Source organism: Vitis vinifera, chloroplast (genome assembly GCF_030704535.1).
Source record: "Vitis vinifera chloroplast, complete genome".
NCBI classification, from domain to species: domain Eukaryota; kingdom Viridiplantae; phylum Streptophyta; class Magnoliopsida; order Vitales; family Vitaceae; genus Vitis; species Vitis vinifera.
The window spans coordinates 5,001-17,500 of NC_007957.1; the positions used below are offsets into that span (position 1 = coordinate 5,001).

Sequence of the window (12,500 nt, forward strand, 5' to 3'; positions counted from 1 at the left end):
TGTCAGAATTTTATATTTCTAGATATAATTCCTTCATCTATTCACTTGATCTTTTTTCTATCCATCTTATATCAATAAGATAGATTAAGGGGCAGTAGTAGAGAAAGTTATACAAAGCTATATACGAGTCATCCCCCCCTCGTTTTTTGTATTTCATTGATTGAATTTGAATTTCGTTTGATTAAGACGAAGTTCCGTAAAAACCTCCGCTTTCTTTGAAATATCATGAACAGTTCCTGTAGGTTGAGCTCCTTTTTCAAGGAAATATAGAATAGCAGGAACATTTGAATAAGTTTGATTCTTTATCGGATCATAAAAACCCACTTTCCGAAGATCTCTTCCTTCTCTTCGGGATCGAGCATCAATTGCAACGATTCGATAGACGGCTCATTGGGATAGATGTAGGTGAACAATACCCCCCCCCCCTAGAAACGTATAAGAAGTTTTCTCCTCGTACGGCTCGAGAAAAAATGATTCAAAGTTATGTCGATGTATAGAATTCCAATGGCAAATAGATCTATAAAATCATCAAATTCATTAGACTATGATTTAATTTAAGTCCTTTTTTTTGTTCTTCTTTCCCCAAAAATATAAAATCATTCGTACTCATAACTCAAGTTGGATAACTCTCAAATAGCTCAAAGGACAACCCTTAGGCATTTCATTTATTGAGCGGTCTCTAACCCCCTTTTTGTTTGTCTCGTTTAAAATCTATTGTATTCGTCATTCTGATCCTAATCCTAGTTTTTGAGACAATTGAAAACGGCGTTTCCTTGTTCCGGGATCCTTTATTTCTGTTTTAAATCATTGGGTTTAGACATTACTTCGATGATCCTTAATCCTTTCAAAATGGCAGCAACATACCTTTTTTTTGTGATTTATTTTTATCAAAGAATCATACGAACGGTTGATTCCCGCACGATACACTTTTGATTGAAAGTGTTCTACAAATTCAAACAAATTTTCTTTTTGGATTTTAAACTTGCTTGAATTGTATCCTTTCGTCTATATCGAAGATATACTTACAAAGTATTTCCAACTTCTTGATTGGCACTAACCCTAGATCCTTGCCCCCGAGAAATGAATCAATACTTTCTACTCGAGCTCCATCATGTACTATTTACATTACAACCCAACAAAAAAAGAAAAGAGGGGTTCTTCTAGTGGAGCAGAACAAACGATGTCGAGCCAAGAGCACCTTCATTCCTATATAACTATATAATAAAATTTGAATATAAAAAAATGGTGGGTGTAAAAATCCACAACTGATCATGTCCTTCAAGTCGCACGTTGCTTTCTACCACATCGTTTCAAACGAAGTTTTACCATAACATTCCTCTAGTTTGGAGCCGGTATGTAATTGATTCAATTATGGAACCATGAATAGTCATTGTTTTAGTCGGTACATAGTAATCTATACTTGTTTCTTTTTTTTTTATGGATGTGTAGATATTTTTCTGAAGATGTCTCATCAAGAATTCAACTTAATCCCGTATTTTATTGTATGAATGCAACATTTTTTATTAGATTTTCTTATATCTATAATCTAGATAAATTATATATCTATAAAATGATTTATATTTTTATATCTTTTATACCTATAAAATTACATATAAATATAAAATTAGATATTCTAATATCTATAATTTATCTATAATATATCTATAATATATAAATAGTATAATAATAATAGAATATCTATAATTATATATATATTATTATAAATATTCTAAAATAATTATAGATATGATAAAATATAATATTATTATATATTTTATAATACATAATATAATAGACATTTATATTTATATATTTATAAAAATTTTTATAAAAATCAAATTTATATAAAAATAAAAGGATACAAATATAAAATAAATGAGTTATTTTTGAATCTGCATCTTCAAGTGACACAATAGGATAGATTCATCAATCTAATACTTCTTCAAGTACGAAAGACTAATCTAATAATAAATCATTACAAATATTTAATTGAAAAAATTGACTACTTCGACATCATTACATCATTATTTGAGTTGAATAAAGTTTTACAAACAATAAAAAAAACCGCATTTGATCCTTATAAATAAGAGAGATAAATCCATGTTTCGTTTTGAACTGAACCAACAATGATTTAAAGCAAATAGATAGATCAAAAAAAAATCCAATTTCTCTTCGTTTTTTTTCGTGAAGAAGATTTAGATCGTTATTCTTTCATATGATTGATAAAATAAGAACCGAAAGAATAGGAGATTTCTGTATCTTAGACTGAACAATTGTTACTGGAAGTAATTATGGATATTCTATGTGAAATATTTTAATTTAAAAAATTTTAAAGATCATAAATCTTTTTCACGAAAATCGAAACCTCATTGTCGCTGAAATAGAACGATAACAAATACATACATCTAAAAATTTCCTTCCTCATTTTTTAGGTATTTTGTTATATTTTGTTTGACTTGAGGTTCAGTAATCTTTCTGTAATTTTTCCATAAGAATCTTTCCATAAAGTAAAAAGTAAATAGAATGTATGAATTGCCCCGTCTGAATTGTTACATAGATTTACAATAATAGATTTACAATAATTCATTAGAGCCAAAGACGAAATACCTAAAACTGAGGTTCAAAGAAAATGGATTTGTTACATATGTAACTTGATTGTTTGTTAATGAGATTTGTACAGACACCGATATTGAAATTGATACCTTCCACTACTGATCTATTTACTGATCTATTTCACAAATAATATGGGATGATGAATCATAAATAAAAAAAAAGATCCTCTTTTACGGGATGCTAGACTATCTTGTCTAGGTACAAAGCCAAACGAGTCTTTGTTCCTATTTTTATTTTAGTTTCCCCTAACCTAGCCTTAAGAGATTTAATCCCATTAATTGAATTCCATTAGTACCAAGAAAACCCTCTTGTTTATTTTTTAATAAAACAATCCACAGAGAATTAATAATTAGGCTACCTCATTTAAGGGATAGGGAATAATAGATAGGGAATATAGAGGCTTTTCTTTCGGATTTCGATCTAGAATGCATCATTGAGAATGCAAATGGATATGAGACGTAAGGTTTTTCTAAGTAACTAACCTTCAATATGAAGGGGATAGGCATAGAATCAAAGGCCCCTCCGACTTTTAAAGCAATCTTTATTCTGATATAATTGGTATGCTCTGGGACGGAAGGATTCGAACCTCCGAATAGCGGGACCAAAACCCGTTGCCTTACCACTTGGCCACGCCCCATTTAGATTTCTAGTCGACACTAATAAACACTAATATTGTTATTAGTCGTTCGTCAATTCCAGTCCAAATATTTATGGAATAGATTAGATTGTTGCTAGGATTTTGACACGTATAGACATAGAATTAAACTGAATTTATTGATCATTACATATAATTCAATTAAGATATTTATGAAAGTATGATTTCTTCTATTCTCTTTTGAGACTTGAAGTATTCTTGATTGGGTGAGTTAAAAGAAAAAGAAGGATTTTTTGGTCTACCCTACTTTATTCTTTTTTCCCTTATATCAATACCATATCAATAACTCAATCAAAATTCAATTATCTCCAAGAACAAAATGTTTGTTATGCTTAATATCTTTAGTTTGATCTGTATCTGTCTTAATTCTGCCCTTTATTCGAGTAATTTTTTCTTCGCCAAATTGCCCGAAGCCTATGCTTTTTTGAATCCAATCGTAGATGTTATGCCAGTCATACCTCTGTTCTTTTTTCTCTTAGCCTTTGTTTGGCAAGCCGCTGTAAGTTTTCGATGAAATATTTAATACTGCCCTAGAAAAATTCATGATTTCTTCGAGAAAAAAAATTCTAACAATTGATAAGATTAGAAAAATCTTAGATTATGAACCCTCAATTAAAACATTGAAAGTCAAAGTATCGGATAGTCGCAATAAATCTGTATCACCTCATTCTAACCCTTTCCTTTTTCCAGTGAAAGGCACTATTAATTAGGGTCCCCCACAATATCTAATTGTGGGTATGAAAGAAAATTTTGGCAATGAAAGACTCTTAATTACAAATGATTTTTTGAAAATGCTTTTCCATTTCTAGAAACTACTTCTCATGTCTTGGTGTCAAAATAGGAGTCAAAATAGGATATGTGGTATAAAAATGGAAAATCTATTCTCTTTTTCCCAAAAAATGATCTTGGAGATTGTGTAATGCTTACTCTCAAACTCTTCGTTTACACAGTAGTGATATTCTTTGTTTCTCTCTTCATCTTCGGATTCCTATCTAATGATCCGGGACGTAATCCTGGGCGTGAAGAATGAAGAATAAAAAATAAAGGCATTTTCCTTACTTGATTTTCAAATTTTCTTCGGATTTTATCTATTCCACACCTTTAACTATGAAAAAAGAAAAAGGGTTCGAGAAATTCGAAAGATAAATAAAATATCAATTCATCAATGGAAACGGAAAGAGAGGGATTCGAACCCTCGGTACGAATAACTCGTACAACGGATTAGCAATCCGCCGCTTTAGTCCACTCAGCCATCTCTCCCATACATAAAGTAAAGATTGAAAAAGTCTTTCTTTATCTTTCTTTATTATTTTTTTATCTCTTTTTATTATATAGATATATACAACTTTTATCAGCAATTCCAATTCCATAAAGTAAGGGCTCGAAAAATATATTTCCAATAGAAATATAGAAAAAAAAAGAATCTTTCTTTGAGTTTGTTCAAAAGGGCCTTTTTATTTTATTCCCACGGCCCGGATAGGTACTGACCTATCCAGGCCCTTTTTTGTTCCAATGAATCATAGATAGAAAAAAATTTATCTGATTTGAAAACAAAAATGCTTGTTATTAAAGCAACAACAATAATAAGAAGAACTATTTCCATTCCTATGATATAGAGTCAAAATAGAATCAAAATGTGAGTTCTTCTTATTATTTTATAATTCTTTTTTTCTTGTTTTTTTCTTTACTATTTACATTTACTTTGCTGGACTAAAAACAAGAAAAAAAGACCTATTATTTAATAATTTTAAAAATTATTTATTAAATTCCTTTTTATAATTATAATGAATTTAGTTATTCAAGAAAAAAACTTTATTTGAACGCTTGAGTCCACAAAAAAGACTGTGATTTTATTTTTTATTCGATTCAGTTTTCCCGAATTTTATAAAAAAATTCGACATAGACATAAGGGAATACCTTAAAAAAAAGATTCAAACTCTCTCTTTTTTGAGAAAATCCTTTCTTTTCTTTCAAGCAAAGAAAAGAATGGGGAAGTTAAAAAAAAAAAAGGGAACTATGGATTCTTGCACAATGCGTTTTTATGTTATGACTTAAGTGGTTTTGTCGAGACGTATCTGTAAAAACTAAAAATCCTCCAGCAAAAAATAGAACTTGTTATTTAGTTATTTAAATGAGACCTCTTTTCCTAATCTCATTAAGTCCCCAACAAAACTCTAATTTTCATGATTCTTTTCTGATTCTATCTTGATCGTGTCCGATTCCTTTGTTCGACAAAAGGTCAATTTATATACAATAATCACATTGTAGCGGGTATAGTTTAGTGGTAAAAGTGTGATTCGTTCTATTAACCCCCCCTAATAGTTAAGGGTTCCTTCGGTTTGATTTGATTCAAATTCCGACGAAAAACTTTATTTCTTATCTTAAAAGGATTTAATCCTTTACCTCTCAATGATGGATTTGAGGAAGAATACACATTCTCGTGACTTGTATGAAATTTGGAAATTGGATTATGAAATTACGAAACATAATTTTTATGAATTGGATCAATACTTCCAATTGAATGAGTGTGAGTAAAGGATCCATGGATGAAGATAGAAAAGTGTATTTCTAATCGTAACTAAATCTTCAATTCTAAGTTTGTTTGTATTTGTAGAGGGGCGATTGAAGCAAACTAGCTAGTAAAGGATGTCTTTGGTTTACTAGAGACATCGAAATATTGTTTTAGCTCGGTGGAAACAAAATGCTTTTCCTCAGGATTCTCTCAAATAGAAATAGAGAACGAAGTAACTAGAAAGATTCTTATAATCACCCTGTTCTAGAGGGATCATCTAGAAAGCCAATCGTTTTGAATGCATTCAGGCAGAAAAGCTGACATAGATGTTATGGATCGAATTTTTTTTTTATTTCATTCATGTCTTAAATCTGGAAATTTATCCATCCTCCATAAAGGAGCCGAATGAAACCAAAGTTTCATGTTCGGTTTTGAATTAGAGACGTTAAAAATAAAATGAATCGACGTCGACTATAACCCCTAGCCTTCCAAGCTAACGATGCGGGTTCGATTCCCGCTACCCGCTCAATATTATACTCTATATTATTTAGAATGAAAATGAAATTAATGCATCATTGAATTGAATATGCAATTCCCGAAATTCTCTCACACACAATCCGATTCTTTTTTTCCGAACAAGAGATAGGAAAGCAAAAATGCGAAAAGAAAAAAAAATCGGAATGAAAAGCGTCCATTGTCTAATGGATAGGACAGAGGTCTTCTAAACCTTTGGTATAGGTTCAAATCCTATTGGACGCAACTTATTTCCATATATTCTATTCTTTTATCAGTAAAGAAATTTGGAATGATTTAAATCAGAGACGCTTTTATTTATTATTTATTTTATTTTCTTAATATTTAATATAAAGGATTACCTTTTTATTATTAAATATTCATTTTTTTTATTTATTATTAAATTCATTAATTAGACTAAGAATTAAGAGTGATCAATTTCTTTATGCTTGTTCCTGAAGTAGAAAGCGTTCCATCTGTTCCTGAATAGTTTCTTTCAAAAGGGTTTCTGCTTCCTCGGTGAATGTCTTGGTAGAAGATATGATTTCTTGGAACTGAGGTTTATTCGTTTTTAAGTAATTACGTAACTCAGCAAGAAATTTCCTTACCTGTCCAATTTCTAATGAATCAAGATAACCATTTGTTCCAGTATAAATAGTCATTATCTGTTCTTCCACCGTAAGAGGGGCTGCTTGGGATTGTTTGAGCAATTCACGTAATCGTTGACCTCTTGCCAATTGATTCTGAGTAGCTTTATCAAGATCAGAAGAGAATTGTGCAAAGGCTTCTAATTCTGCGAATTGCGCCAGTTCCAATTTTGATTTGCCAGCTACTTGTTTCATGGCTTTAATTTGAGCCGCGGATCCTACTCTGGAGACGGAAATACCCACATTAATAGCAGGCCTGATTCCAGCATTGAATAAATCGGCGGATAAGAATATTTGTCCATCTGTAATGGAAATTACATTCGTGGGAATATAAGCCGAAACATCTCCCGATTGGGTCTCAACTATTGGTAAAGCAGTCATACTTCCTTCACCTAAAGAAGAACTTGATTTAGCGGCTCTTTCCAAAAGGCGTGAGTGCAAATAAAAAACATCTCCTGGATAAGCTTCGCGACCAGGTGGTCTTCGTAATAGAAGAGACATTTGACGATAAGCTTGTGCTTGTTTGGAGGGATCATCATAAATAATTAAAGTGTGTCGTTTACGGTACATAAAATATTCAGCCAGAGCTGCTCCTGTATAAGGGGCAAGGTATTGTAATGTAGCAGGCGAGTCCGCCGTTTCAGCTACCACAATAGTGTATTCCATCGCTCCCCTTTCCTGGAAAGTAGTCACTACCTGAGCTACAGAGGATGCTTTTTGACCAATAGCTACATAAACACATATTACATTTTGCCCTTGTTGATTGAGAATAGTATCTGTGGCTACTGCTGTTTTACCGGTCTGTCTATCCCCAATAATTAATTCTCGTTGACCACGCCCTATAGGGATCATCGAATCAATAGCAATAAGCCCTGTTTGAAGAGGCTCATATACGGAACGTCTCGAAATAATACCTGGAGCGGGAGATTCAATTAACCGAGATTCAGAAGCTGAAATTTCACCTCTACCATCAATAGGTTTCGCTAGGGCATTTATAACACGACCCAAATAAGCCTCACTCACAGGTATCTGAGCAATTCTTCCTGTTGCTTTTACAGAACTTCCCTCTTGTATCATCAAACCGTCACCCATTAATACAACACCAACATTATTTGATTCCAAATTCAAAGCAATGCCTATTGTACCTTCTTCAAATTCTACTAATTCACCTGCCATTACTTCATCAAGACCATGAATACGAGCAATGCCATCGCCTACTTGAAGTACGGTACCAGTATTTACAATCTTTACTTCTCTATTATATTGTTCAATGCGTTCACGGATAATATTACTAATTTCGTCGGCTCGGATGGTTACCATGAATATTTCTTAATTCTTTTTTGGAAAGAAAAAAAAAAAATAATGCCTACAGTAGTAAGGACTAATCAGTTATTTCTTATTTCTTTCATCGACCCAAACATGCCAATATTAGCACTGATAGTACGTAAATGTAATTCCTTGTTCAAACAACTATTGATAGTTCCTAGAGCTCCTTGTAAGGCTTGTTGCAAAACCCGTTGTCGGACTTGATTAATCGCTCTTTGTTGTTCAAAATGAATGGTTTCATTTTTGTAATTTTCTAATTGTTCCAAAGTATTATAAGTTGAATTAATCAAATTCAATTTTTCTCGTTCTATCTCAGAGTATCCATTCACTCGATACTGATCTGCTTCCATTTCCACTTTCCGTAAGCGGGCCCGGGCTTTTTCGAGTTGTTCAATGGCCCCCTCACGTAGTTCTTCTGAATTTCGAATAGTATTCAAGATCCTCTGTTTTCGATTATCTAATAAATCACTTAATGAAAGTAGATTATCTTTCCATTCATTTAAAAACTTCCATGATCCCTTCCCGAACCAAACACGAATCTTTCGATTCATTTGGCTCTCGCGCTCAATTACTTCAATTACTTAAATTACTTATGGGAAATTCCCATATATTTTTGTTTTGAATGTAATGAGCCTATCCTCTCTTCTCTGTTCATATTCCCCCCAAAAATAAAAATATCGAAACTGATCATACTAATCCAAGACCAGAATATTCGGAGGACTCTTCTGACCAAACATATGTAGTTGTCAGCAAAGTTGTTTCTTTTTTTTTATTCAAATCCAAAAAAATTATTCTTACTTTATACATAGACATAGGTCATCGATTCAGCATTGGATAAAATAAAAAAAAGGGAACGAAATACCCATTTTTCCAATAAATGGTTCAAATCATTTTATCGACATGAGTGTTCTATACCGAAAAAATTTCCAACTATTCATTTTGAAACTACCTCCGCATTAATATAGTGGTAGAAAGAATACCATGCTGGGTCTGGACTTCAAACGGTTTAGCTTTAACCATGTTAATGGTACCGCATCATTGGTTGATAGAGAATCAAAATATATTTACCAATGAATCACGAAATGCTATGGTTCTTACATATGATTTCTTAATTTATTCAGAAGTAATTCGCGGGATCATGCACCTTTCATTCCTAGTTATAACGAAAAAAAGTGCAGCTGGTCGAGTCCAGCCTATTCTTGAAATAAACAACTCGCACACACTCCCTTTCCAAAAAAGATCAATACACCAAGCACTACACTTAGATTTATTGGATTTGTTGCTAAAATATCGGTATTAAACCCGAAACCCCCGGCGGATGGCCAGTGACCCAAGGAAACGAAAGAATCGGTTACATTTTTCATATGATCTCCTCTTATAGATAGACTAAAATAGATAGACTAAAAAAATCGAACAGAGTTCTTTTTCTATCACTTCACCCCTTATTTTTTATTTTCTTTTTTATTAATTTCTCTATTTCTAAACAGAAAAAAAAATATTCGATTTATAATTTATAACTGGATTTTTTTTTTTTCAATTGAAATTTCCAATAAGAATGAAAAATGAGATACCGAGTCTCATGTCAATTACGAAATACTTCGTTTGTTCCAACACTTACTAAAAAAAAGGTTTTCATTGGACTAAGAACGGGAAGGGAAGGAAGAAAGCGAGTCGATTTGCTAATTCCTCATCCTCAAATCTTCCTCATCCTCAAATCAGTCCTTCCCATGGGTTATTATCTCAACGAATAAGTAATTGTCGTAGTTCAATCTTGATATAATTCTAAAAAGCAAGCGACAGGTCCAAGGAAATAAAATAAGAAAATATGAAAAATACGTATTTTTCATATTTCTAGGATTAAACAATTAAACAAAAGGATTCGCAAATAAAAGTGCTAATGCTACAACCAGTCCATAAATTGTTAAAGCTTCCATAAAAGCCAGACTAAGCAATAAAGTACCTCGTATTTTTCCCTCCGCCTCGGGCTGTCTTGCGATACCTTCTACAGCTTGGCCCGCAGCAGTACCTTGACCAACGCCAGGTCCAATAGAAGCAAGCCCTACGGCCAATCCAGCAGCAATAACGGAAGCGGCAGAAATCAGTGGATTCATGATAAGTTCCTCGCACCAAAATAAAGAAATGGTTAATGATACAATCAACCAATGAATTATGACTTAATTATTCCATTGATAACATTCATCCAGTCGAAGTAACTAAGAACTCTGAATTGAAGTAATAATATTATTGAATCATCAGAACTATTTCGATATTTCTTTTTTAGTTCCTATACATGGCGTCTTTGTGAATCCATACGACTTTAGTTCTTCCCCATTTCTTTGTTCCGAACCATTCTTTTCTTTGAATTCTTCGCTCTTTTTCTTGATTTCATCCCTTTTCTTTATTCATTCAATTCATAGTCACAGACGAAACGGAAGGACTTCTATTAGAATCCCCATCTAAATTCACAATAGTAAGTCAAATTATATATATCTTTAGTTCATATATAACTAGTCTCATATATAACTAGTCATAATATCACATATACATGTGTTTCTTCCATAACGCAACCCAACTATTCGTATCTTAGATTCAATCGGATTCTAAAATCATTCTTCGGAACATCCACAAGAAATGGGAATCGTTCCATAGAACATCCTTTTTTTTTATTTAATTGCACGTCGTAAGTCGTAAACAGATACTATAAGAATTCTTATTCAAATTCAGACTCCTAATATTTAATATTGGAATGGAATTGGCTGAACAATATAAATAGAATATTTATTCTAGGTAAGTATGATATAAACGGCCCAAAGGGGAATTTTAGGAAAAAGATCTTTTAGTTTTAGATCCCTTTCCCTTTTTTACAATTCCCTAATATCCTAATCTTTTTTGATATTACTCTAGATCATATATATACCGTATTTGTATATTTATGTTCCCTAAGTAGATTATCTTAAACCATTCATAGAGTACGTTGGACTAAGCTAAAAAAAGCTTATTTCGAAAACTAGTCAATGATGACCCTCCATGGATTCGCCTATATAAGCCGCGGCTAAAGTTGCAAAAATAAGAGCTTGAATACCACTTGTAAATAATCCAAGGAACATGACAGGTATAGGAACAATTGAAGGTACTAAAGAAACAAGAACAACAACTACTAATTCATCAGCTAATATATTACCGAAAAGTCGAAAACTAAGTGATAAAGGTTTTGTAAAATCTTCTAAGATGTTAATAGGTAAAAGGATTGGAGTCGGTTGAATGTATTTACCGAAATAACCTAATCCCTTTTTGGTAAGACCCGCATAGAAATAGGCCACTGATGTGAGTAAAGCTAAAGCAACAGTAGTATTTATATCATTCGTGGGTGCAGCTAACTCCCCATGAGGTAACTGTATGATTTTCCAAGGCAAAAGAGCCCCTGACCAATTCGAAACAAAAATAAATAGAAACATAGTTCCAATAAAAGGAACCCAAGAACCATATTCTTCTCCAATCTGAGTTTTGCTCACGTCTCGAATGAATTCAAGGACATATTCGAAGAAATTCTGACCGTCAGTAGGAATGGTTTGTGGATTTCGAACAGCTAGAGTAGCTGAACCTAATAAGATAGCGATTACAACCCACGAAGTAATAAGTACTTGGGCATGGACTTGGAAACCCCCTATTTGCCAATAGAAATGTTGGCCGACTTCCACACCAGATATATCGTATAACCCTTTTAGTGTGTTGATGGAACATGATAGAACATTCATATTGCCCTCTGATAGGAATAGAACTTTAAAAGGAATTATTTTGATTCAACCATCTCTTTCTCGACTTACCTACTTGAATTGTCTATTTTGAATACCAACTAATCACATAATATCCCCAGTTTTTTATCTCTTTTTTGAGATTCAAAACTAGTAACCGATTCCATTTCCATAAATCTATGGAGTTCCCAAAGTTATTATTTATCTTATTATTAATCAAGGATTTCTTATATAGCTAGAACGACCCTCACAAATAGCGAATACTAATTTATTAAGAATTAATCGGATTGAAGCTATAGCGTCATCATTTGCTGGAATCGAAATATCTGCGAGATCGGGGTCACAATTTGTATCGATTAAACAAATCGTTGGAATTCCTAAAGTGATACATTCTCGAAGAGCCGTATATTCTTCTTGCTGATCAACGATTATTACAATATCGGGTAACCCCGTCATATATTTAATCCCACCCAAATATGTTT

General features: G+C 32.6%; 8 protein-coding genes and 4 non-coding genes across 12 annotated transcripts in view; 4 read left to right on the forward strand and 8 right to left on the reverse strand. All coding sequences in view use genetic code 11, as the record gives it.

Annotated features, from left to right (window-relative positions):
- Positions 1 to 153: 153 nt before the first annotated feature.
- On the reverse strand, positions 154 to 1,329 carry rps16 (ribosomal protein S16). The gene is made up of 2 exons: positions 1,290 to 1,329; positions 154 to 389 (listed from the first exon to the last, which is right to left on the reverse strand). The coding sequence occupies exons 1-2, from the start codon at positions 1,327 to 1,329 to the stop codon at positions 154 to 156; spliced, it is 276 nt and encodes a 91-aa protein (YP_567058.1).
- Positions 1,330 to 3,178: 1,849 nt separating this feature from the next.
- On the reverse strand, positions 3,179 to 3,250 carry trnQ-UUG. Its single transcript has one exon. It is a non-coding gene; the product is annotated as a tRNA-Gln (tRNA).
- A 346-nt stretch (positions 3,251 to 3,596) lies between these two features.
- psbK (photosystem II protein K) lies at positions 3,597 to 3,782 on the forward strand. The gene has a single exon. It carries the CDS (start codon positions 3,597 to 3,599, stop codon positions 3,780 to 3,782), a length of 186 nt encoding a protein of 61 aa, YP_567059.1.
- Positions 3,783 to 4,187: 405 nt separating this feature from the next.
- Positions 4,188 to 4,298, forward strand: psbI (photosystem II protein I). Its single transcript has one exon. The coding sequence runs from the start codon at positions 4,188 to 4,190 to the stop codon at positions 4,296 to 4,298; it is 111 nt and encodes a 36-aa protein (YP_567060.1).
- Positions 4,299 to 4,440: 142 nt separating this feature from the next.
- Positions 4,441 to 4,528, reverse strand: trnS-GCU. Its single transcript has one exon. It is a non-coding gene; the product is annotated as a tRNA-Ser (tRNA).
- Positions 4,529 to 5,535: 1,007 nt separating this feature from the next.
- trnG-GCC lies at positions 5,536 to 6,305 on the forward strand. Its single transcript has 2 exons — positions 5,536 to 5,558; positions 6,269 to 6,305. It is a non-coding gene; the product is annotated as a tRNA-Gly (tRNA).
- A 162-nt stretch (positions 6,306 to 6,467) lies between these two features.
- Positions 6,468 to 6,539, forward strand: trnR-UCU. The gene has a single exon. It is a non-coding gene; the product is annotated as a tRNA-Arg (tRNA).
- A 197-nt stretch (positions 6,540 to 6,736) lies between these two features.
- On the reverse strand, positions 6,737 to 8,260 carry atpA (ATP synthase CF1 alpha subunit). Its single transcript has one exon. The coding sequence runs from the start codon at positions 8,258 to 8,260 to the stop codon at positions 6,737 to 6,739; it is 1,524 nt and encodes a 507-aa protein (YP_567061.1).
- Positions 8,261 to 8,325: 65 nt separating this feature from the next.
- atpF (ATP synthase CF0 B subunit) lies at positions 8,326 to 9,630 on the reverse strand. Its single transcript has 2 exons — positions 9,487 to 9,630; positions 8,326 to 8,739 (listed from the first exon to the last, which is right to left on the reverse strand). Exons 1-2 carry the CDS (start codon positions 9,628 to 9,630, stop codon positions 8,326 to 8,328), a joined length of 558 nt encoding a protein of 185 aa, YP_567062.1.
- A 501-nt stretch (positions 9,631 to 10,131) lies between these two features.
- On the reverse strand, positions 10,132 to 10,377 carry atpH (ATP synthase CF0 C subunit). The gene has a single exon. The coding sequence runs from the start codon at positions 10,375 to 10,377 to the stop codon at positions 10,132 to 10,134; it is 246 nt and encodes an 81-aa protein (YP_567063.1).
- A 900-nt stretch (positions 10,378 to 11,277) lies between these two features.
- Positions 11,278 to 12,021, reverse strand: atpI (ATP synthase CF0 A subunit). Its single transcript has one exon. It carries the CDS (start codon positions 12,019 to 12,021, stop codon positions 11,278 to 11,280), a length of 744 nt encoding a protein of 247 aa, YP_567064.1.
- Positions 12,022 to 12,234: 213 nt separating this feature from the next.
- Positions 12,235 to 12,500, reverse strand: part of rps2 (ribosomal protein S2) — a 711-nt gene continuing 445 nt past the window's right edge. Inside the window, exon 1 of the mRNA in view lies at positions 12,235 to 12,500. This exon is cut by the window's right edge and continues 445 nt beyond it. Coding sequence (YP_567065.1) covers positions 12,235 to 12,500 — 266 coding nt within the window.